The 23,629-nt window shown below is 24.9% G+C and overlaps 1 protein-coding gene across 20 annotated transcripts in view; it reads right to left on the reverse strand.

The window, feature by feature from the left end:
- LOC100208413 (microtubule-associated serine/threonine-protein kinase 3) overlaps window positions 1–23,629 on the reverse strand; it is a 95,426-nt gene that overhangs the window by 40,490 nt on the left and 31,307 nt on the right. For 4 of the 20 annotated variants that reach the window (XM_065801395.1, XM_065801388.1, XM_065801396.1 and 1 more), the window contains 10 exons: window positions 14,544–14,759; window positions 11,497–11,525; window positions 9,509–9,594; window positions 9,194–9,263; window positions 6,466–6,541; window positions 6,316–6,351; window positions 6,090–6,124; window positions 5,425–5,511; window positions 2,984–3,047; window positions 1,548–1,577 (listed from right to left, as the gene is read on the reverse strand). In XM_065801395.1, the coding sequence (XP_065657467.1) occupies window positions 1,548–1,577; window positions 2,984–3,047; window positions 5,425–5,511; window positions 6,090–6,124; window positions 6,316–6,351; window positions 6,466–6,541; window positions 9,194–9,263; window positions 9,509–9,594; window positions 11,497–11,525; window positions 14,544–14,759 (729 nt within the window). Of the gene's footprint in view, window positions 1–1,547; window positions 1,578–2,983; window positions 3,048–5,424; window positions 5,530–6,089; window positions 6,125–6,315; window positions 6,352–6,465; window positions 6,542–9,193; window positions 9,264–9,508; window positions 9,595–11,496; window positions 11,526–14,543; window positions 14,760–23,629 lie in introns of all 20 variants that reach the window. The other 16 variants (XM_065801393.1, XM_065801387.1, XM_065801392.1 and 13 more) reach the window with 5 other exon arrangements.

The raw sequence follows: 23,629 nt of genomic DNA on the forward strand, positions 1-23,629 counted from the left end.
GTACAGTGTACTCTTTTTTTTTTTAACTTTTGTTACAATCCTTTTTTAATTATTTAATATTTGTGTGTGTAATCTAACATCATACTGATTTAGGGAGCTGTGAGGGCTTTAGTACATATATCACCTGATATAGGAAGAGCATGCAAGAGTGTTACTGCTACATTGACAGAGGGTTTGGTTTGGGGCAGCAATAAGGTTTTTCATTATTCTTTATTTACTTTTTTTTTTATCTTTAAATGCTATATGTATGTATATATATATATATATATATATATATATATATATATATATATATATATATATATATATAATATATATAGCATTTAAAGATAAAAAAAAGTTTTTAACCTAATTTTTAACCAATTTTAACCTAAATGGAAAAATAGAAAACAAAGAAATAATTTTAAATATAAATATTATGCAAGTTAAAACTTTCAATAAATAAAATTATAAGAAACAAATAAAAACAACATATTAAATTTAAATGAAAAAAAGAATTAAATTAATGAAATAGGTTATATATATTATAGGTTATAAATATATATTATATAGTCATAATGCTGAGGTGCAGGCTTTCACTTTTAATCTTGGAGGTGAAAATTTACATAAATATAATTCTTGCTCCAGTCGGAATTTTATTAACAATATCGGCAAATCCAGTTCCGGCCGAAATTCAAAATTTCCATTCCGATACACTTCTAGAAAAAAGTGAACTTAGCAAAAATTCCATTAGTTATATGGCTAAAGTCATTGGATGCAGCCAAACTACAATTAGAAACTACATTGATTGTTTAAATAGCTGCGAAAGTAGATTTAACTGCTTATTTATGTACTTCAGTGAAAATACTTCAGTGAAAATACTTCAGTGAAAACAACTATTGACAACAGAACACATAAATTGATCTATCAAATTTTGCAAGCAACCACATAAGATGAAAAAAAGAGAACTAGTAGTATTTTCTGATGAAAAAAAGAATTTGTCTTCATAGCTAAATAGATTGAATTATATTTATAATTTGTGTAAAGAACCAGTAGCAAAGCAATGGTGCCAAATGGAAAGTCGTAGTGATTGATGATTTGGATTACAGTAAATTAAAAATTCAATTTGTTAATGAAAAAAAATGGCTAAAGACCATCTTTTACTCTCTAGCTCTAGTGTTCATATAGCTACAATAGTAAACAATTTCAACAGAAAACTGTATAGATTTATTACTGACTTGAAATCACACATTGCATCTGCATGGGATCTCATAAAAAAGAAAGTTGTATGATTCTTTAACTTCCAGGAAAGTAATTCAAAAAAATGGTAAAATGCAGTTGGTTTTTTCATAAGACATTTTATAAAAAAGACATTTTATATAATTTTTTTTTTCCAAAAGTGTCTTTCAATTTTGTCACATTGAAAAACAGTTGTTTTAATAAAAAGTAAATTATTTAGAATAAATTTTGTTAAATGTTGTTTAATGGTGTAAATCTTATGCTTTTATTTGCTTTAAAAAAAACACCAATATAAATAAATAATAAAATAAAAAATTAGTAAAACTCACTCGTAAATTCTCCTCCATTTGTTGTTTAGCCTAAATACAAATATCTTTTTATTAATATAATTTCGAATTATTATTAAAAAAAAAATCAAAAATTTAAAACAAACAGCATGCTTTTTGATTTTTATTTTACTTGAAAAGATAAGTTAATAAAAGTTTCCCAAAATTTTTTACTTAATATTAATTAAAATACATAACTAAAATGCATTTTTTATATATACAAAGAAAAAAATTGTAAGCTAGATTGCTTGGATTCAATGCATTAATCCATGCTTGTGTCTCTTTGTGAACCCAAATCATTTTATTATCTTCTAGTTTATAATTTAAAAAGTTGATAGTTTTGTTAGTTTACTCTGTTATCGCAATGCCGACTTAAGTATGAGCTGTAAAATATGAGGATATAAACATTAGCAAATGATGCACAGAGAGTGCAAACTTTGGTGAATTAGTAGATATAATAATTTCTTTCTGTTGTAACCTTTTATAGATTTATTAATTAGGCTTATTAAAAGTCTATATAGCACTTTTTATCATTTAAAATATCAATTAACTGTAACAATTAACTCAAGCAACTTTTGTCTTTTCTATTTCACACTACCTGAGGTGTCCAGAGGTCAAAAATGATGTCCTTAGATGCGTCTTGAGATGTAAAGATCTATTTGGTGCAAACCAACATCATTGCAATGTATTTTACAGTGTTTTGAGGTGTATAAGTTAACTGTAATACACTCAAAGGACTAATTCCCTTTATTTTAAAAAATCTTATTCTTTTTAATTCATATTGACATGCATTTTTAAATTGCGTATTTAGCAACAAAAAAATGTTTGTTTAAAAGAAAACTTTTCAGCATTAAGTGTTTCAAATAGATTTATCCTTAAAAATTCAAGTGCTTTCTCATTATTTCATGCTTAAGATTATCGAATTCCTTTTGTTAATTTGGAGTTTAATATAAGTATTTTAAGTCCCTTTTTTCACCTAATACAAAAACCTAAAAATACTTGTCATACCACTTGTGTATTCCGCCCTGTTACACTTAAGTAAAAATACTTGTCATATCAATTGTGTATTTCGCCTATTTGTGTTACACCTAAGTAGCACTCAAAAGTTTTTAATTTTCTTTTAATAATTATTTTGTTTTAAAACTTGTCATATTACCTTTGTATTACTCATTTTTTGAAAACAAAAAGGTTATTAAAATAGAAAAAGGAAGAGGAGTAACTTAAAACTGTTAAGTCCAAAAGAAGATTGAAAATTTGTTGGCTGCTTACACCTTTTTTGGAGAAAATTAGAAAACGATTCTTGTGCAATAAGGTGCCCTGAATGCACTTTAGTACCAAAGTACAAAAAAAAAAAGTTGATTAAACAGATACAAAGTACATAAAGTTTATCTGTTATGTTTATAAAATACTATATTTTTGTACTATAAAAAGTTGATTACCTTGGGAAATCTTTCTATGTACAGTTTATTTAGTATGAACAATTCATTTTCATTTCTTGTTGGGCTGATAAAAAAACAATTAAAAATAACTAATTAAATCTATTAATTCATAATAGGGTAAACGATCTATCAATTTGTCTTGGAAGTTTTTTCAACCAAAAATCTTTTCATAACTTTTTAATTACTTACTAATACACTTTCAAAGTTTTACAGATGATAAAACACAGTATACAAATGCAGTATAAAACTACTTTCTACAGATGATAAAACACAGTATAACTTATTGTTTACAGATGATAAAACACAGAATAACCTGCTGTTTACAAATGATAAAACACAAAATAATCTATTGTTTACAGATGATAAAACACAGTATAACTTATTGTTTGCAGATGATAAAACACAGAATAACCTGCTGTTTACAAATGATAAAACACAGAATAACCTATCATTTATATATTTTTATTCACTTCTTTTAATGTTGAAATTTTAAAAAATATTTCATTTTATGAGATTTAATTTTTAGATGCAAAAATAATTTTTTTAGTTGTAACAAACATATTGGCCATAAGCAAATAGTATAGAATAGTGGTAGAACACTAGAGATGTACGGGGTGCCTGGCGTGTCTTTGTTTTCTGGCTTTTTTTTGCGAGTCCAACAGGAACAACAACAGTCGGGCAACAGGCACATCTATATATTCTGAGTATTCAGGAAAACTGCCAGAATATTCAGAAGTAGGTCCCTGGCGCATATACATTCCAAAAAACCCAGGCCAAGTCGGGTATGTGGCACATCTCTATAGAATACTTAACTTACAATTCTTCACACAGCAATCTTGTTAAACAAGATTTGTATTTCAGAGCATGTGTTGAGGCCAGTTGCAAATAAAAAAAAAAAAACTTGTATGCTCCACCCATTGCAGTGGACCCTTCTAGAACCTTGGTGAACATACATTAAAAAAACTAACTAAGCGAACGTACACTAAAAAAACTAACTTTTAAAATTTTAATCTACTTAAAGTCAAAAATATAACAAAAACTTTCACTTTATCTAGACATTTATCTTATGTGAACATACACTGAATCCTTCGAAAATATGTTTATAAAGTGAATGTAAAATGAAGCTTTCAAAAATAAAATTACAAAGCGAATGTACACTGAAACTTTCGAAAATATGTTTATTAAGTGAATGTACACTGAAGCTTTCAAAAATATAATTATAAAGTGAATGTACACTGAAGCTTTCAAAAATATAATTATAAAGTGAATGTACACTGGAGCTTTCGAAAATATGACTTAGTGAAAAAATGAATAAGTCAAAGTACAATGAAGCTTTCGAAAATATGATTAAGTGAAAATATGAATAAGTCAAAGTACAATGAAGCTTTCAAAAATATGATTATAAAATAACATTGAACACAAGTACAATAAAAAATTTTTATACTGGCTAAAAATAGAGCTAAAACCTATTTGCTTAGTAGTAATTAGTTTATAAAACCTAACTCTATCTGTAAAATCAATAGTGAGTTTTAAAATCAAAGATTAGTTGAATGAAGTTGATTAAATGTTAATAATTGATAAAAATAGGAGTCATTTGTCCTATTAAAAACACAGTAAAAAAAAATTAAAAAAAAAAAAAAATTAAAGCTCAAACAAATTTAAACTATGAAAGTTATAAATATGGCCATTTCATAGATACAGCCAAACTATAGATTGTTTACCCTACATATAATTTTTACATATTTTTACTAATATTATTAATGTAAATATAATATTATTATTCCTATTATTATTATTTCAATGTAATTATTATTATTATTAACAACCATCCCAGTACATATTAGTCTACATTAATTCTTAAGTTATATAGTTAGAGAATAAAACTACTATCTGACCATATTATTCTGGTGTCATATTTCTCCAATAACACTGATTCAATTTTATTATATATTGTAATAACTAAAATTAAAAACCAGTAGTAAATTTCTCAAGCATCAGTGTTAATGTTTTTTTGCAAAGCAAATAATTTTTTTCAAATTTTTCACAATAACCTAGTTTGATGTTAATAATTGTTTGGTGGATTGTTTTTAAGTTATATTAGGTATTTAAAAAAGTAGATAAAAGATAAAAAATTATTTTCACTTTGGTAGCACCTTTTATAAGTTTTGTATTATTTTTTAAATACCTAACAAAAACAATCTAACAAATATTTAAAGTAATAATTCTGATATATACACATATAAATTTTGATATATGCACATATAAATTTTGATGTTCATATATGAAACGAGTTTTAGGACACAAATAAAAGTATGCAGACTAAAATAGTAGTATACTTTACTTTACTACTTTAAACTTTTATTAATTAAATATTAATAATATATACTTAACACTACTAATTTTTATAACTGCTAAACATTAATAATAAATAATAATACTACCTTAAGCTTCTAGATCTTCCTCGAAATGGCTTTGGTGAACGAGCACTTGAAATTTCATCATCAACATCACTAAATGTACTATCATGACTAGCAAGGAAATATAAGCTATATAAAAACATAAAAAAAAATTTAAACATTTTAAAATATTATATTAAATATTAAATACTGCATTGGAAAGAATAATTTAATAAAAATTAATAATCAATTTGAAAATAAGTTCACAATTAAATATTTGTTGAAAAAACTGATAATAATATCAGTATTTATTTAAAATGAAGTTGTACTAAAATAGTAAAACTTTTAAAAAAAAAATCACAAAAACAATTTGACTCTTATTTTATCTTTTGATTTACTCTTTTATGATCAGCAAAGCAGCGTACATTTATAAACCTGAAATTTTTAGGGATATGCTCAGAGAGCATACATAAATTAGATTTTGAGAAATTATCACAGAAGAGTTGATTAACATAGATTAGGTAAATTGAGTATTACAGTAAATATGCATATAAGATTCCTGTACATGCTTGTTATAAATATTATATATATATTTTTTTCATTTAATTAAGTTTAAAAGAAATGCAGAAGATGGTATGTATTTACTGAATTGAATTTTATGACAAGGGTTCTTTTTTTTCCCTTAGTAAAAATCTAAAAAAAAATCTTACCTTTGTTGCCGAGCATAAGCATTATCATCAAACATCTAATGAGAAAAAAAAAATTATAAGTTATGCTTTTGTAATAACTTCACTTTTAATTATTAAATCAAAGACACAACTTTAAGTTCTCAAATATATAATAAAATTTTATATCTTATGTGATTTTCAAATATGCAATACTAGAATTTCAAATTTTATCAAGAAAAAAAAATTTTTTAATTAAAATTCAACATACCAATAAGTTGAGTTTTTCTTGTGAAGAAGTTTGAGACTAAAAAATATATATAGAAAAAAGTTTTTATTTTTTCAAAATTTTTTTTTTCAGTTTTAAAATGAATTGAAAAATTGTTAGACAAAAAATAAAACATATCAATAATAAACTTACAGAAAACTCAGATGAACACTGGGTATTTGTACTGTAACCTGATGAAGCAACTGACCACCTTCGCCCACTTTGAAAACTAAATTTTATTAACTTAACTAAAACAAGTTTTAAACTGATTTTCTTTTTATGCTACTGGTTTTTTATATTTCAATTTTATTTATTTTATTAAGTTTGGATCATAACATACATCAAATAGGAGTTTATCAGCCCTCTTAATTGGGAAAAATAAGGTCGGCAGAAAAAATGTGAAATAGAGGTTTGACCATGAAACATAGAAACAAGGTTGGCCATTTTTTGCCAGCCTCAAACATTTCTAGGTTGGTAGAATGGCGACCCTAATTCCGAGGGCTGATATATATATATATATATATATATATATATATATATATATATATATATATATATATATATATATATATATATATATATATATATATATATATATATAAATACATACATACATACATATATATATATATATATACATATATATATATATATATATATTTATATACATATATATATATATACATATACACATATATATATATATACGTATATATATATATATATATATATATATATATATATATATATATATATATATATATATATATATATATATATATACATCAAGCCTTCCCGGGAAGTGCATGCGATCACACACCTTGTTCTTCCACATTTAAAGTAATTTTTATAGACTACCTGACCACGGCAGTTCGTATCTTTTAACTTATAAAGCGTTTCAATATTTCGCGACAAAAAGCTAAACTTATTTACTAAGGTAAAAAAAAACAATTCTTAAATAAGGAAACAAAATTGTAATGAAATATCAAGTTTAATTAAATAAACTAGGAAATTTATTAATTAAAAAAAGAAAATTTTTTATAAAATTTTTATACAACTTTTTTATTCTTTTTTTTTAGAATTGTTGTTGAAAAAAACATCTTTTAAAACGATTTAACAATATTTGAAAGTTTTGATATGCAATTTATTCACGATTTTTATCAGTCAAGAAATGAATTTGCTATATATGCTAGAACTATAATAAATTTTGTTAATTTTTTTTCATACGTTTATATACGTTTAATACATTTATTATGCTTATTCTTTTACGTCTTTTCGCTTTAAAAAAAGTTTTTGCTACATTTGACGTTTTTTCTCTATACTTATATAATAGCAAAATAAGAAAATAAATTGTTATTTATTTGTAAAAAATATTATTGGATTAATAAATTTTGTTAATGACGGAAAAAGTGAAATACAAGAATAACATAGTTTCTTTAATAAATGCATTTACTGCACTTAGTGCATGTATGAAATTGTTGCCCAACTTCCAATGTTAATACAAACTATTAGAGATAATGAACATAAGGATTGCTCTGTTCAAAAAAATGCATCTAAAAACTTAAACTTAAAAGTTTTAAATAGTCTTCTAAAAATTTAATTAAGAAATTTCAGTTAATTAACAATCCACATACCCAAAAATTTTTGTAGCATAGTTTCATTTTTTTATATAAAACACTTAGTTAAAAAAAAAAAAAATTTCAGAAATAAATAGCGATTAGTTTTCTTGCTTTCCTGTCCATTGATAAAAACAGTAAAGATTAGAGAAAGACAGTTTTTAAATTTGTTTTTCAAAGACATTTGAAAAACAACTTTAAAAACTGTCTGTGTTTCTAACGCAATTTATAAAGTATTTCCTTTATATACAGACTAAAAAAGTTGCAAAAATATTGTATATCAAAAAGTATTTTTATTTTTGTTATATTCTTATCTACTTTTTTTCTCGACTTGTATCAATTTTGGTAGTGGAAAATAACAAACACTCTAAAAATAAGAAAACAAAAACAGTAAATATTTAGGTACATTATTTTTTTGACAACAATTTTATTTTATTTTATTAATAAATTTTTTTCACCATTATTTTATTTTCTATTTCGTACAGTCTATGGTTCTTTTCTTTGAGTATTGCTGATTATTCTCTTGTTTCTTATAGCTTTATTTTACTGCTAACTCTTAAAACGCTTACTATATAAAAACGTGGTCAACTTGTCTAAAAAAATTACTTTAGGCGTGGACGTACAAGGCGTGCGACCGCACGCGCTTTCCGGGAAGGCTTAATATATATATTTGTATAGATATTGATATATAGAATACATTTGAGATTAAGTATTTTGATGTAATAATACGAAGTCTCTTGTACGTGTTACAGTACTCAATATTACTGAATAATAGAGCTATATATAATTATATTTTATTTAGATGAATAAAAACAACTGTTTAGCGGGACTTAAAGTTTCGGTATTAACAGCTGATGATTGCCTTCGGGCATGAAACTTTAAGTCCCACTAATCAGTTGTTTTTATTCATCTAAATAAAACATAATTATATATATATATATATATATATATATATATATATATATATATATATATATATATATTTATATATATATATATATATTTATATGTAGCTATATATTAATTATATGGTAGAAAAAAGTTCTACTATGTGCGAAAACATTTTTTTTTAAATGAGCAAAACTGGATAACATTTAGGGATTACACAAGTCTGGTTTTTGTATCACCTCCTCCTCAATGGTTTCCAGTAACAGCACATTCATAGAAACTTTAAAATACTTGGATTTTTAGGGGAAGGGGTACATAAAATAAACTTGAGAAATGAAGAAAAAATAACAAAAATTAAATCAATATAAACATTGCACCTTCTATTATTTGCATGTAAAATTGGTATTGGTGCATGCAAAGTGCTAGAAGATAAATTCTTTGAATAGTCTAAAACAAACAAAAACATTTTCTGAAAATACGGAACAACCAGCAATATTTTTAATTAAAATATTTAAAATTGAAAGTTGCATGCATACTTGCAAATTACTTTTAGATAAGAAAAAACTTTCTTTTCTTTTTCCCTATGGTCTTTAATCAACAAGTTGCAGTTGCAGACTTTTAATTTTATATTGCGTAATCATAGAAATAAGATTTTTTAACAATTATCAAAATCTATTACCAAAAATGCTTACCATTTCCAACAGGCGATAATGCACGAGGAGGAGAAGGGGAATGTGGTAAAAGAGTGCGAGGACGACGTGGACTAATGTTACATATACTATAAAAAAAAAAACAGTAGACATAACAATAAAAAAAGCAATCAAAAATGTATTTTATTTGTAACATATTTGTTATACAGTTGTTTTACTTATACTTATACTAAAAAATACAAAATCTTTTATAAATCCTAATAAATCTTATTAAATACAAATGATACCAAATCACAACTTTTGGAGCTTTTTAAGCTACTATTTTTTTAGAGCTTTCCAGCAACTACACTGATAATAAGATATCATTTATGATATGGTATTATAATAAGTAAATAAATAACAAGGTGTGTATTAGTGTAGTTGACAATTATGACAAATATATCATTAAGCTGTTATTTTTATATGTATTTTTTAATACTATTTGCAAAATTAAATTTGATTCAAACATATTAAATATTAAAAGTTTTTGAACTTTTAAATATATATTTTTTATGTCTTTTTTTTATGTCCACGTGTTAAAATCAAATATTCAAAATAAATTCAATTTTATAAAATAAAGTTTTATAAGTATTACTGGGAGTAAAAAAACCTGCAAGATATTATGAATAAAAAATTACTCTCAAGACCACAAATATTTTAAAAAAAGTACATACACAAATATTTATACTTTTAATTAAAAACTTTTTAAAAATCTAATATAATTTTAAATATACAATATTATTATTTTTGCATTTTCAACTTAATATCTAAAATACAACTTAAGGTGAAAATTTTATATACATGCTTATTTAAAATCTTTTTTAATAAACAGTTATAAAAATTTGCTCTTTTAAATTTTAATTATGTGACACAAAAACAGTTTTAAGTTATATGAACTTATTTATTCAAGTTTTAATTACTAAAATCTTTTTTTTAATTACTTTCTCGCTTGGAGGTATTTCAGTGCAATTTTTAAACTTTTCAAATTAGAAAAATTGTTGATTTTGTTGATGTTTCACAAAGAAGAAAAATTATTTGAGAATAAACCTTCCTTATATGACATATATCTCTTAAATAAGACATTCGCCATTAAAAAAAGATACAAACATCAATTTTCATTTTAAAAAAACCCAATTTGTTGCGCCCTAGGCTTGTTGCAAGTATAAAACCAAAATTTTGTATTTAATAGGCAATTTTTTTAAATGAATAAACAGATAGATCGCGCAAAAAACAAAAGCTTTCGTAAGAAGCTTTAGACAAGCAGCTTGCATGGTCCATTAGTTGACAAAAAAACCACTAAATGTTTGCAGCTCACGAACAAACATCTTGGCCCATAAAAAAGTGGCGCAACATATTATGAACAGTTGAATTGAAAATTGTTCATTATGGAGTTATAGGCAACAAAGGAACATTTTAGATATAAAAATAAGAATAAATGCAACACAAAATATTATTTATAAAATAATAAATCATTTTATTAAAAACTTGCTTGAAACTATTTCAGTGCAATTTTTATACTTTTTGAATTAGAAAAAATGGTTCACAAATAAGAAAAGTAACAAAGGAAGGTGTGCAAAGTTTAGGTGGTAAAAATTTTTTTTGTGTACTCTTTATTGTCCTAAACAAGTAACAATGTAATACAAGTTTATATTTATCCCTGCCTACTAAATAAATAATGGTACATGTTTAGTCAACAGAAAATATCTGCTTCTCCTAAAAGTTGTTTCAAAAAATGCCTGGGTACAAGAAATGATGTGTAACTGCAGCTCAGGTTATACCCAAAATGAGTATTTTGGGTATGAAATGTAGTTAGCTACAACTAGAAAAAATGAACCAAAACTTTAATTGTAGTATTAAAAGTAATACTTATTCAGTTTGTATTAATTTATTTAGTTTAGTAATTTTAATTAGATCTTTAATCTAATTAAAATTAAATCCCTATTCTTTTTTAATTTTATCTAAAAATATCAAATTAAAAAAATAAAACATACCTAAAACGTCTTGATAAAAGTTGCTCTCCCTAAAATTTAAAACAATAGTATATCAGTTACTGCTGGTTTAAGTTGGCACAAAAATGTATTTGTGAAAACATATTGAAACATATATTTCTAGAGGGAGACAGTTATGGCCAAAAATATCAGACCACCCATTATTTACAGCAAAAAACTATTTTTGTAACTTTTTCATGTTCAAAACTATCGTAATGTTATTACTAGTTTATTAACATTTATTACTAGAAAATATTTTAATTCAACATACATGAGCATAAAGGAATAAAGAAGTCGCAGTTACATTATCTTTTTATAAAATTAATTACTTAAGATGTTTTAGAACAGCCTTTACTCTTCATGTCGTTGAGACAACAGGAGGTTCACAATATTCAGGCTATATTTTACCTTATTTTAATTATGGTCTTTTTAAGAACTAGATTGGGTTCTGATAAAAACTTCTGCTTTCAACTTTACTCAAGTTTTTATTGGAGTTTAAATTGGATAAATTGCACTGCCACACAGCAAGAACACTAATCGGTTTATCTTAGAGTCATGTCTTAGAAAATTTTCAATTCGGAATCAATTGTTCTTTTAAATTTGCAAACAGTCTTTAAAGTTGATAGTCTCATCTTGTTGTAAAAGAGTTAAACTAACAAGACAGTCAACAGTGATTGCATTCCAAATCATTATTGCTAAAAATTAGACACTTTTGACATGTCTGAAGACTTGATGTGGTGAACGATATCATGAAGACTTGATGTGGTGAACAATGTCATGAAGACTTGATGTGGTTAATGATATCATGAAGACTTGATGTGGTGAACAATGCCATAACCAGTTGTCTTATTCAATATATGCAGCAATTATATTGTTTAGATTTGCCTTCTTCTAATAAAAGTTCTACTTGTGTACATTTAGCGGGTGGTGTTGTAGTCATACTCTAAGATTATAATTATTGAATTACATATTGTTTTAATGTATATAGAGCATAAAAGACTTTTTTCTATTTGTATACAACACAATCACCTAAGCAACATGTGATTGTTTAGTGAGTTGCCAGGATAGATACTTTGTATTTTAATTACTATGAGCGGTCAGATCTTTTTGGCCATAACTAGATATATAAATATATATACATATATATATGCATATATATAAATATATATATATATGTATATATATATATATGTATGCATATATATAAATATATATATATATGTATATATATATATATGTATGCATATATATAAATATATATATATATGTATATATATATATATATGTATGCATATATATAAATATATATATATGTATATATATATATATGTATATATATATATGTATATATATATATATATATATATATATATTATATATATATATATATATATATATATATATATATATATATATATATATATATATATATATATATATATATATATACAGTAGGAATTGAGTAAATAAGTGCTAAACATCAGCGCCCCTTATATCTTCTTTGAAATCAGTTTGAAGTGGGTAACCAAGCTATATTATTTTTTCTAAAAAAATGAACAGTGATTGGTTGCCCTTTTTGAGGAAATTATGAGAATAACCAGAAGGGTGCCGATAACCGACACCTATTTTGACTCCTGCATATTGTAGTGTATAAAGTATAGCAATCTTAAAAGATGCAACTATAAAAATAAAACTTGTATAACATATATGTTTTCCAAACAAGTACTTTACATTTTATGAACACTTAAGTACTTAAATTATTTTTATAAAAAATAATCCTTATATAAAATAAAAATATTAACAAGTATAACATACAAATTAGTGTTATTTATATATCATTTCTATGATTAGTATTGTTATTATTATTTATTGTTATTATTATGTGATATTAATTTTAATAATAAGCATTTTAATGAAATTTAGTGATATTAATTTTAATAATAAGCATTTTAATAATCCTTAATGATATTAATTTTAGTAATAATACTTTTAATTGTTATGTGATGACAACAATTATACACTAAAGCCATTGCATTTAAAGTAATTAAGTTTAACCGGTTTTTAAAAAACTGCTAATCTATTTATAAAGCAAAAAGTGTTTGTTTACATTTATTCCATTTTACTTTATTATTTTTTTTCTTTGTTTTTGTTTTATTTTTTGTACATATATTGTCTGATTTAAATAGGGACAACATAAAAGGAGTGTGCATACCATGACTGAAATAAATAGAGAGAACATGCAGGCAGTTGTACATATATAAACTGCCAAATAGGGAGGACACGGGAGGAGTGTACATTTATCAACTCAGGGTTAATGCCAACCCTTACCACGATGTACACACTCCCTGCATGCTCTCCCTAATTAGCTCAGTCGATGCATGTGCTCATTCAGTCCATTGCAAAAATATTAATTAAGTATATTCCCTGTTGTAAAACACCATTTGCATTTAAAATGACAAAGTTCAAGTGGTAAAATATCAAAATTCACGAGGTAAAATGATAAGATAAATTTTAATGTGGTAAAATCCAGTGAAAAGTGCCAATTACATTTGGAAATGACAATTTCATGATGGAAAATACCATGATTATTGTATTGTAAATAGTGAAATATCATGGTATTGAAAAATACCATCATACTTTTTTTACAGATTGCATGAGTTATGAGTGTATTTACTAAACCAGAGAAAATTATAAGATTAGCACAAATTTAATATTTATATAATTAAGCAGCAAAAAGATAAATAATTATTTATTACTATACTTTTAATGTTATTTTAATTAGTGTTAATAATTATTACTATTATTTTTGTTGTTATTGTAGTTATTGTTGTTATTATTGTTATTACTATTTTTATCTTCATCATTATTATTATTGACTGTAACTTATTATTTTTTTAAAAAAATTATATAATCCTTAGGGTTGATTAAAAGTCACAAAACTCATATAAATATAAGTATAAACAAAAAATTTGAAAAACATTGCTCCACAAGCAACAAAAACATTGCTCCATAGCAAGCAACAAAAAGAGCAACTAAAATATTATTCTCACAGCACTAAGTGATAATGATGGGTCTGAATTTCCAAGAGAACTATTATTGCGCATGCGTAACAAATTCGATATAGGTTCATCATTTTGTATAGGCTGAAAAACATCAGAGCTAGTTGAACGACCGAATGATGGTTTGATTTCTTCAGGTTCCAATGTATATAAGTTGGGATGTTCTGATGAGTTTGCAGGTAAAGAGTTTTGTGAATCATATCGAAGCTAGTTGGAAACAAAACTTTACAAAATAAATAATGCAAAAACAAAACAAACTTAAATAAACATGAAAAATGGGAAACAAGTTTAATAAACTCTATTTAAGCTATATAAATTACCCAATATATATATATATATATATATATATATATATATATATATATATATATATATATATATATATATATATATATATATATATATATATATATATATATATATATATATATATATATACATATATATCTTGAACATCGTAATAAAATAAGTAATTATTTTTAAAAATAACACATTGTTTTCTAATCTTGACATGTTTTGTAAAACTTATTTACATTTTCAAAAGATTATTTTACAATAAAAAAATACTCTGAAATAAATATTAAAAAAATAGAAGTCTTTACAGAGAAATTACTGTCATTTTTGTCCATTAATACTTCTCTCTAAAGACTTCTACCTTTAATATTTATTTCAGGTTTTTTTTATTGTAAAATTATCTTTTGAAATGTAAATAAATTTTATGAAACATGCCAAGAATAAAAAACATTGTGTTATTTTTAAAAATAATCATATATATATATATATATATATATATATATATATATATATATATATATATATACACACAAAGAATTGGGGTGATTAGACCTTGGGAACAAAAAAAACCCTAATTTTTGGGCGCACCCAGCCCTTAACATGGGAGCAACAAGTTTATAAAATATTTTCTTTACTATTTTTATCTAAATTTATATTCATCAAAAAATTTCAAATTTCATGCAATAATCTCTTATTTTAAGAGTATTCCAGCTGAACCTTTTATGCTCTGATTAAGCCTGACTATTTTTTAGAGGTGAGGTTCATAATAAATAGTAAGAATTTGAAATTTTAAGAAAATTGGACAATTTTTAGTGGTAGCAGATTTCAATTGAAGCTTCAAGATTGACACAATTTTTCAAATTTGTCTATAATCAGAAGAAACTTGTAACTACCAGGTATTATATTAATGTAACTACCAGGTATTATATTAATGTCCTTCTTCCCTTATATATTATTTATTATACAGAAAAGCTGGAAAAAAATTTCTGTTAATTAAACAGTTTTATCCAAAATTGGCTTCTTTTTTTTTTTTTTTTTGTGCTGTTGTTTGTGGCCATTTTACAGGCAAATTAATAACTTATTTGAAACTTTTTTTAGATTGTATATAAAAATTTAAAAATTGACAAGTTAGATAAAAATGGCTTATTCAAAAGTTTAAAATATTTCATACTAGAAACTATTACTATTGCGTTTGACAAAGATATACAAGGATCTAGGCTGACAGCTGCTAGTCAGGATCTAGCCTGACAACTGTTCCTCAGCTTTTATGTTTTCTTGCACAATTTACCAAAAAAACTAAAAGAGAGGGTGCAAATGAAACATTAAAATTAACACTACCATTATATAATCAAGCAAAATTAAAACAATTGAACCATATAAAATGGCAGAAGAAATCATGACATAATTTAATGGGACGACTGAATAAGCACAAATTTCGTAAGTGCAAATGGTGCTAGTGTGAACTGGCATAAATGCGAACTGGCATAAGTACAAAGCAGTTACAGAAACTGGCATAAGTGCAAACTGCCAAAAGTGCGATTTGACATAAGTGCGCTGAATAAATTTACAAACATTGGCATAAGTAAGAACTGTCATAAGTGCGAGCTGGCATAAATGCAAAGCAGTTGCAAAAACTGGCTCAAATGCAAACTGGTATAATTGCGAATTGGCATTAGTGCACCGAACAAATTTGCAAACATTAGCATAAGTGCGAATTTGCATAAGTGCAAACTGGCATAAGTGCAAAGCAGTTGCAAAAACTGGCATAAGTGCGAATCAGCCTAAATGCGAACTGGCATAAGTGCGCCGAATAAATTTCCAAACTTTGGCATAAAGTGTGAATTGGCATAAGTACGAACTTATGCCAGTTTTTTAAACTGCTTCGCACTTATGCCAATTCACACTTATGCCAAATCAGACTTATTCCAATTAGCACTTATGCCAAATCAGACTTATTCCAATTAGCACTTATGCCATTGTTTGCAAAATCTTTTGGCGCACTTAAGCCAGTTCGCACATATGCCAATTCAAGCTTATTCAGCCTCCCATATTTAATGAGTATCCATTGAAACTCTGACAAGAATATCTAAAAAATTAAGAACAAGTTTACAAATACAATGAGTTTCTGCCCATAAGATAGATTAGCTGATGCAGAGGATAAACAGTTTCCGGTCAGCAAGATGACTGATAGGAAGGTATCCATAGATTCAGTTGATCTTAAACTTAGCCGGGAAAAAAAGACATGAATCATGACAGAAAGGTTGCTGGAAAAGAAAGAATCAATAAAGAAAAAAAACAATCAAATATCTTGAGATGTTCTAACAACAATTTAATGGAAACAGATGAAGTTTGTCTTCATCATGATGTAAATGAACTTGGAAATAGTTATGAAACAAAGCAGTATTGTCAGAAAGAAACTTTGACTAAAAACGTCCATATCTTCAGCAGCTCCTACTAGTGATTTATATCTTATCAATTCATTATTAGAATTTAAAGCTATTGATTTAACTATTACTAATGGTGCTATAAAAGCTTTTAGCAATCAGATGTGGTACCTCACTGAGAAATTGGTTCTGGTATCTCTCTTTTATAACAATTTAGAGGAAAAATAAAGGTAAAAGATTGTTAATAAAATACTATCGCTAAAAAATTATGTAAAAACAAATGAATCTATATTAAATTCTGCTGGGATTGTTTATTTCTTCTAGTTTTAATTTAACTATTTATATTTTACACACATTTGATCTTGTTATGCTGTACATATATTTAAATATTGTGTACAGGATAAGAAAATCTAATGTTAATATAACAATAGCTTCTTTGTTGAAATGCTTTATACTTACTTTATATTTTTATAATATAATGTTAAAATATTTGACTTAACATGTTCAATGTATAATATATGCTTGAATTTAAATTTATCAAAATTAGTCTTTAGAACGGTTACAACATATTTCAAATCAGTCCAAAAAAAATGCTAAATAGACTCTGACTGATTCTTTTGGTGGATTTACCAATTATTTTAATGAATAGACAGGGGTGTACCCTCATGGTCGCCCAGTAGCACGGGACAACTTGTTTTGTCCAAGGGCAACTGAAATTTAAAAAAAAATACTTGTTAGTAGCCCAGCAGGACGACCAGACAGTTTAAAAAAGAAACAACATGAAACAGTTATTGACTACGACAAAAACGACAATCTTTAAAAGTTGTATTTATAGTTATCTTTTTAATAATATCTCTTTGAAACAAAAGTTATTTAACAATGTTTTTTAACAGGTTATAATGTTTCACTTTTTTTTATTAATTAACTTACTTTTAATTAAACTGTTTCTTATTAAACGTTTTTTAGTAGTCAGACATTTATTTTTTTTTTCTTCCATATTTTTACCTGAGAAAAAATACAAAAAAAAACTATTATAGCAGACTACTGATTAACATAGCGGACAACTCAAATGAGAAAAAAAAACTATTTAGTCGCCCGCAGGACAACTGGGAAAAATCAGAGGGTACACCACTGATTGACCAAACAAGTTTCATTGTAGTAGTTCTTAACTGGGATACCATTTCACCAAAAATGAAAGACCTAACTGAAAAAATAATAATCTTAAGTTGTGTGAAAAAGGTGACCGCACCCCATCTTCTAATGGCCTTCGCCAAATAGCATATATGATTTTTAAACTTATTTATCTTACTCTCGTTATACCAAAAGTTTCTTTAAATCAGAATTAAGTAAAAAATGTATCTTAGGTTATCCCTAGATTCGTCTTAGATTTATATACTAAAAATAGGAAAACTTCAATTTTGTTCCTAAATGGTTACTTTAATTTAAATCTGCTACCACTAAACATAGTCTAATTAAGCTCAAATTTTGCTTGATTTTTAGTTTGAAGTAACCTCCTCACCAAAAAAAGTCAGGCTCCTCTACTCTAAAATTTGAAAATTATGGGGCAGCAGGATTAACCTAATATATATATATATATATATATATACATATATATATATATATATATATATATATATATATATATATATATATATATATATATATATATATATATATATATATATATATATATATATATATATATATATGATGAAATCAGGATTTCTGATGAGTCTTTATTGATGAAACACAGTTAAATGAAAAAAAAATTTTTTTAAGCAATTTTCTACTAATTTATATATATATATATATATATATATATATATATATATATATATATATATATATATATATATATATATATATATATATATATGATGAAATCAGGATTTCTGATGAGTCTTTATTGATGAAACACAGTTAAATGAAAAAAAAATTTTTTTAAGCAATTTTCTACTAATTTATATATATATATATATATATATATATATATATATATATATATATATATGTATATATAAATATATAAAATATCCAGGACTTAGTGTCAAACAATGTGAAAAACTATGAAATTACACATTTTTCAAAATGAAAAAGAAAATTTAAATCCTTCCTTTATTTCTAAACAATTAGCAGTAAGTTAAAAAAAAATATCTTACTTATTTTTATTCTGAGATTTAAAGATCTTTGACACATTTGTTTGTTCTCAGTAATTTATTGACACTAAGCCTTTGATATATTAACTATAAATATATTATTATACGTATGTGCATTTTTTAAATACATTTTCTTCCTAAAATAAATGACTAAACAGGGAATACACACCTACTAAAAGTTTAAATGTGCTTGAATTTTTCCCATGCACATCAAGAGATAATTTGAAATCTACATACACAAACACAACTTACACTAACACAAATTAGTAATTAAAATGATAACATTAGCAGTAATTGTAAGCAGATAAAGTGTATATATATATATACATATGCATACATACATATATACATACATACATACATACATACATACATACATACATACATACATACATACATACATACATACATACATACATACATACATACTTACATACTTACATACATACATACATACATACATACATAAATTCATTCATACATACATACATACATACATACATACATACATACATACATACATACATACATACATACATACATACATACATACATACATACATATATAAATATATACATATATATATATATATATATACATATATATATATTTATATATATATATATATATATATATATATATATATATATATATATACATATATATATATATATATATATATATATATATATATATATATATATATATATATATATATATATATATATATATATATATATATAAATATATATATATATATATAATCATTAATTTATTTGTAATATTTTTGTTTATTAGTGTTTTGTATTATGTTATAACATTCAATCAAAGATGTATTTGATATAGAACGGTATTTTCCTAAAAAAAATAAACAAAAAGGAGACACAAAGAAGGGATAAATGGCTAAATAATTAATAGGAATTTACAAACTGATAAAAAATTTTTACCTATGAATCCAAGGTGTTTTTGTAAATTTTAAATTCATTTTTATTTAGTTAAACCCATTGAGAAATAAGTTAGTAACTAGCTAGGCTCATGGTAACTAATGATCAATTTTCTATTTATTTTTATTATTGTTATTAACAAAATGCTATTTTTTTCATAGTTTTTCATTATTGATTGGTTTTAAGTATAAACTTGTATGCTAAACTTTTGAAGCCTAATTACTATTAATTTATTTTTATGATACAGCGGAGAAAATAGAATTAGCCTCACCATGTGCTGATCCAATATTTTGTAAATCTGTAAACAAGTTTGTGCGGTACAACTTTTGTATCCACACACATATAATTACTGTTACAAACAACAACTTTTTAGATTATAATATAGCATAATTAAATTGCGGAACATTTGATAAAACCATAAAATGTATAATACTTGATATTTGCGGTAACAAATAGAATTAGCCTCATCAATAATTATTTTCAGTTTACTTGTATATTTTGATCTGGTGATACGCATTTGTGAGTTAGTTTTTTATTATTATTTGTAAGTTAAACAAAGACTGTGAAATCAGTGCTCATAAAGTTTTTAACATTTGGTTTTTGATACCTTTATTTGAAATGGGACGTGGTAAGCGTTTAACGAATGAAGAATTAGCAGCAATCAAAGCATACAAAGATACAGGCTTATCTAATCGGGAAATTGCAAAGAAAATTAAAAGATCTCCAAAAGTGGTTAACAATTACTTCAAGATTGGCGTTAATTATGGAGCCTATAAGGGAAGTGGTGGCAAACGTAAAATTGATAATCGTACTAAACGAGTTATTGTACGTCGTGCTGCTGCTCAGCACATGACTGCATCTCAAATTCGTGCTGATTTACAATTACCTGTATCTGTTCAACGTGTGAGACAAATCTTACATGAAGATCCAAACACAGTTTGGAAAAAGCGTAAACCAAAACCAAAACTTACTGCTCGTCATAAAAAAGTTAGATTACAATTTGCGAAAGAACACATGTCTTGGCAAGAAGAGTGGCATCAAGTTCTCTTCAGTGATGAAAAAAAGTTCAATCTAGATGGTCCTGATGGCTATCAATATTACTGGCACGATCTTCGAAAAGAGAAAGAAACTCGGATGAGTCGTAACTTTGGGGGTGGAAATGTTATGGTTTGGGGGGCTTTTTCCTTTGCTGGAAAACTTCCACTGGCATGGATTTCAACAAAAATGAATTCACAGGACTACATTGACTTATTAGAAATAAGTTTACTTGAACATGGTGAGGAATTGATGGGTGAAACTTTCACTTTCCAACAAGATAATGCTACTATCCATAATTCAAAGCTTACAAAAGCTTGGTTTAGAGAAAAAAATATTCACGTAATGGAATGGCCCGCACGTAGTCCAGACCTTAACCCAATTGAAAATCTATGGGGAATACTTTCTAGAAAGGTTTATGAAAATGGTAAGCAATTTGAATGCACTTTGGAGCTGAAAACTCGTATCAGAGAAGCTTGGAATGAAATATCTATAGAAACTATCCAAAATCTTGTGACTAGTATGTCAAACCGCATATTTGAAGTCATTAAAAATTCAGGAAGCTATACTAAATACTAAATGAGCAAAAAAACAAAATATTTTCTTTATTTTTTGTATATAACGCTAATGAGGCTAATTCTATTTTCTCCACAAATTGAATATTTTTAATTTTTTTTTCCATTTGGAATTAATTAAGCATACCAATTTATAAACTTTTTAGTTGTAGTAGAAGTAACAAGAAATAAAGTAGATTTCATAATTGTTTACCTGCAATTTTTGTTAAATTAGAACAAAAAATAAAGGTGAGGCTAATTCTATTTTCTCCGCTGTATAAGTTGTTGATTTCTTACCAGATAAATTTAGACTATTTATAATAAACTACATTGAATTTTTCTAAAATAAGTTATCCTTTATTTATATCATGACATGTTTAGCTCTGAACCTCATTAAATAACCTTAAAAGTCAAAAATCACTAATTGCTACTTAAAAAATGCCACACTTATTTACTATTTATTTTTTAAAACACTATATATTTAATAATCTTTGTTTGGTGTGCTTAAGTCAGCAAATTACTGATTTAGTGAACTTTCTTTATGACAATTATAAGCAATTTATAGATTAATTTTTTTATTGCTGTTGTAATTGATTTATAGTGGCACCCATTGCCTACATTTGCTTGTTTGCACCCATTGCTTACACTTGCTTGTTTGCACTCTTACAACCTTGCAACCATTTGCATCTCGTTTATACATGAGGTAAATTAGACAATGTCTATGTGCCATAATAGTTGAAACTATATACTAATAACAAAAAATGTTGAATATAAGATGATAATAAATAGTAACTTTAAATTAAACAAAATTTTATTAAATTTCATGAAAAGATAAAAAACTAAAGCACAATTACAAAATTTTAAATTTAGTTTTAAATATTCATGTTGAAAAAAAATTAATATAAAATAATCTATTTTAAAAAAGCTAAAAGTACATAAAAATAATAGATTTTATTCAAAATTAAATCTCATTTTACAGTTGCAATTAAAAAGCTTTTTTCAATAGTTAATTAAAACCAAGGATGCTTAGTCACAAAAAGACTCAAGCTTTAAATCTTTATTTTTTCCTGGTCTCTATTGTTCAGGAGCTCTGAAAATGATGAGTGACTTATAATCTACAAAAAGAAAAAAAATATTGAATGACTTGGAACAAAAAAGAAATAATCATTTTGTGAAATTTAAATTTGGACTCCTTTTTAAGACTCTCTGATTAAAAAATAATGCTTTCAAAATGTTGCATAAAAATATCAAAATAAAATCAAAGTAAACATTATATAACAAGAGAATACAGATTTAGTGTAATGAAAGTCCCGTTATGCATACGTAAATAACTGTAAATACTTTTGTAAGTAAAATGTGTACACTGTAACAGTTCTTAATATATATATATATATATATATATATATATAATATATATATATATATATATATATATATATATATATATATATACATATATATATATATATATATATATATATATATATATATATATATATATATATATATATATATATATATATATATATACATATGAATAACAAATTTTTTAATAAAATAAAATTTTTAGGGGTCACTCAAGACCCATAAATATCAGACGGGTCCCTAATATTTTGAAAAAAAAAGTTCTTTGAAAGCATTCATGTTGGGTTTCAAAAGAAGTCAAATTTTATAAAACATCTAAAAACAATAATATACATTTTATATAA

Source organism: Hydra vulgaris, chromosome 07, assembly GCF_038396675.1.
Source record: "Hydra vulgaris chromosome 07, alternate assembly HydraT2T_AEP".
NCBI lineage: Eukaryota > Metazoa > Cnidaria > Hydrozoa > Anthoathecata > Hydridae > Hydra > Hydra vulgaris.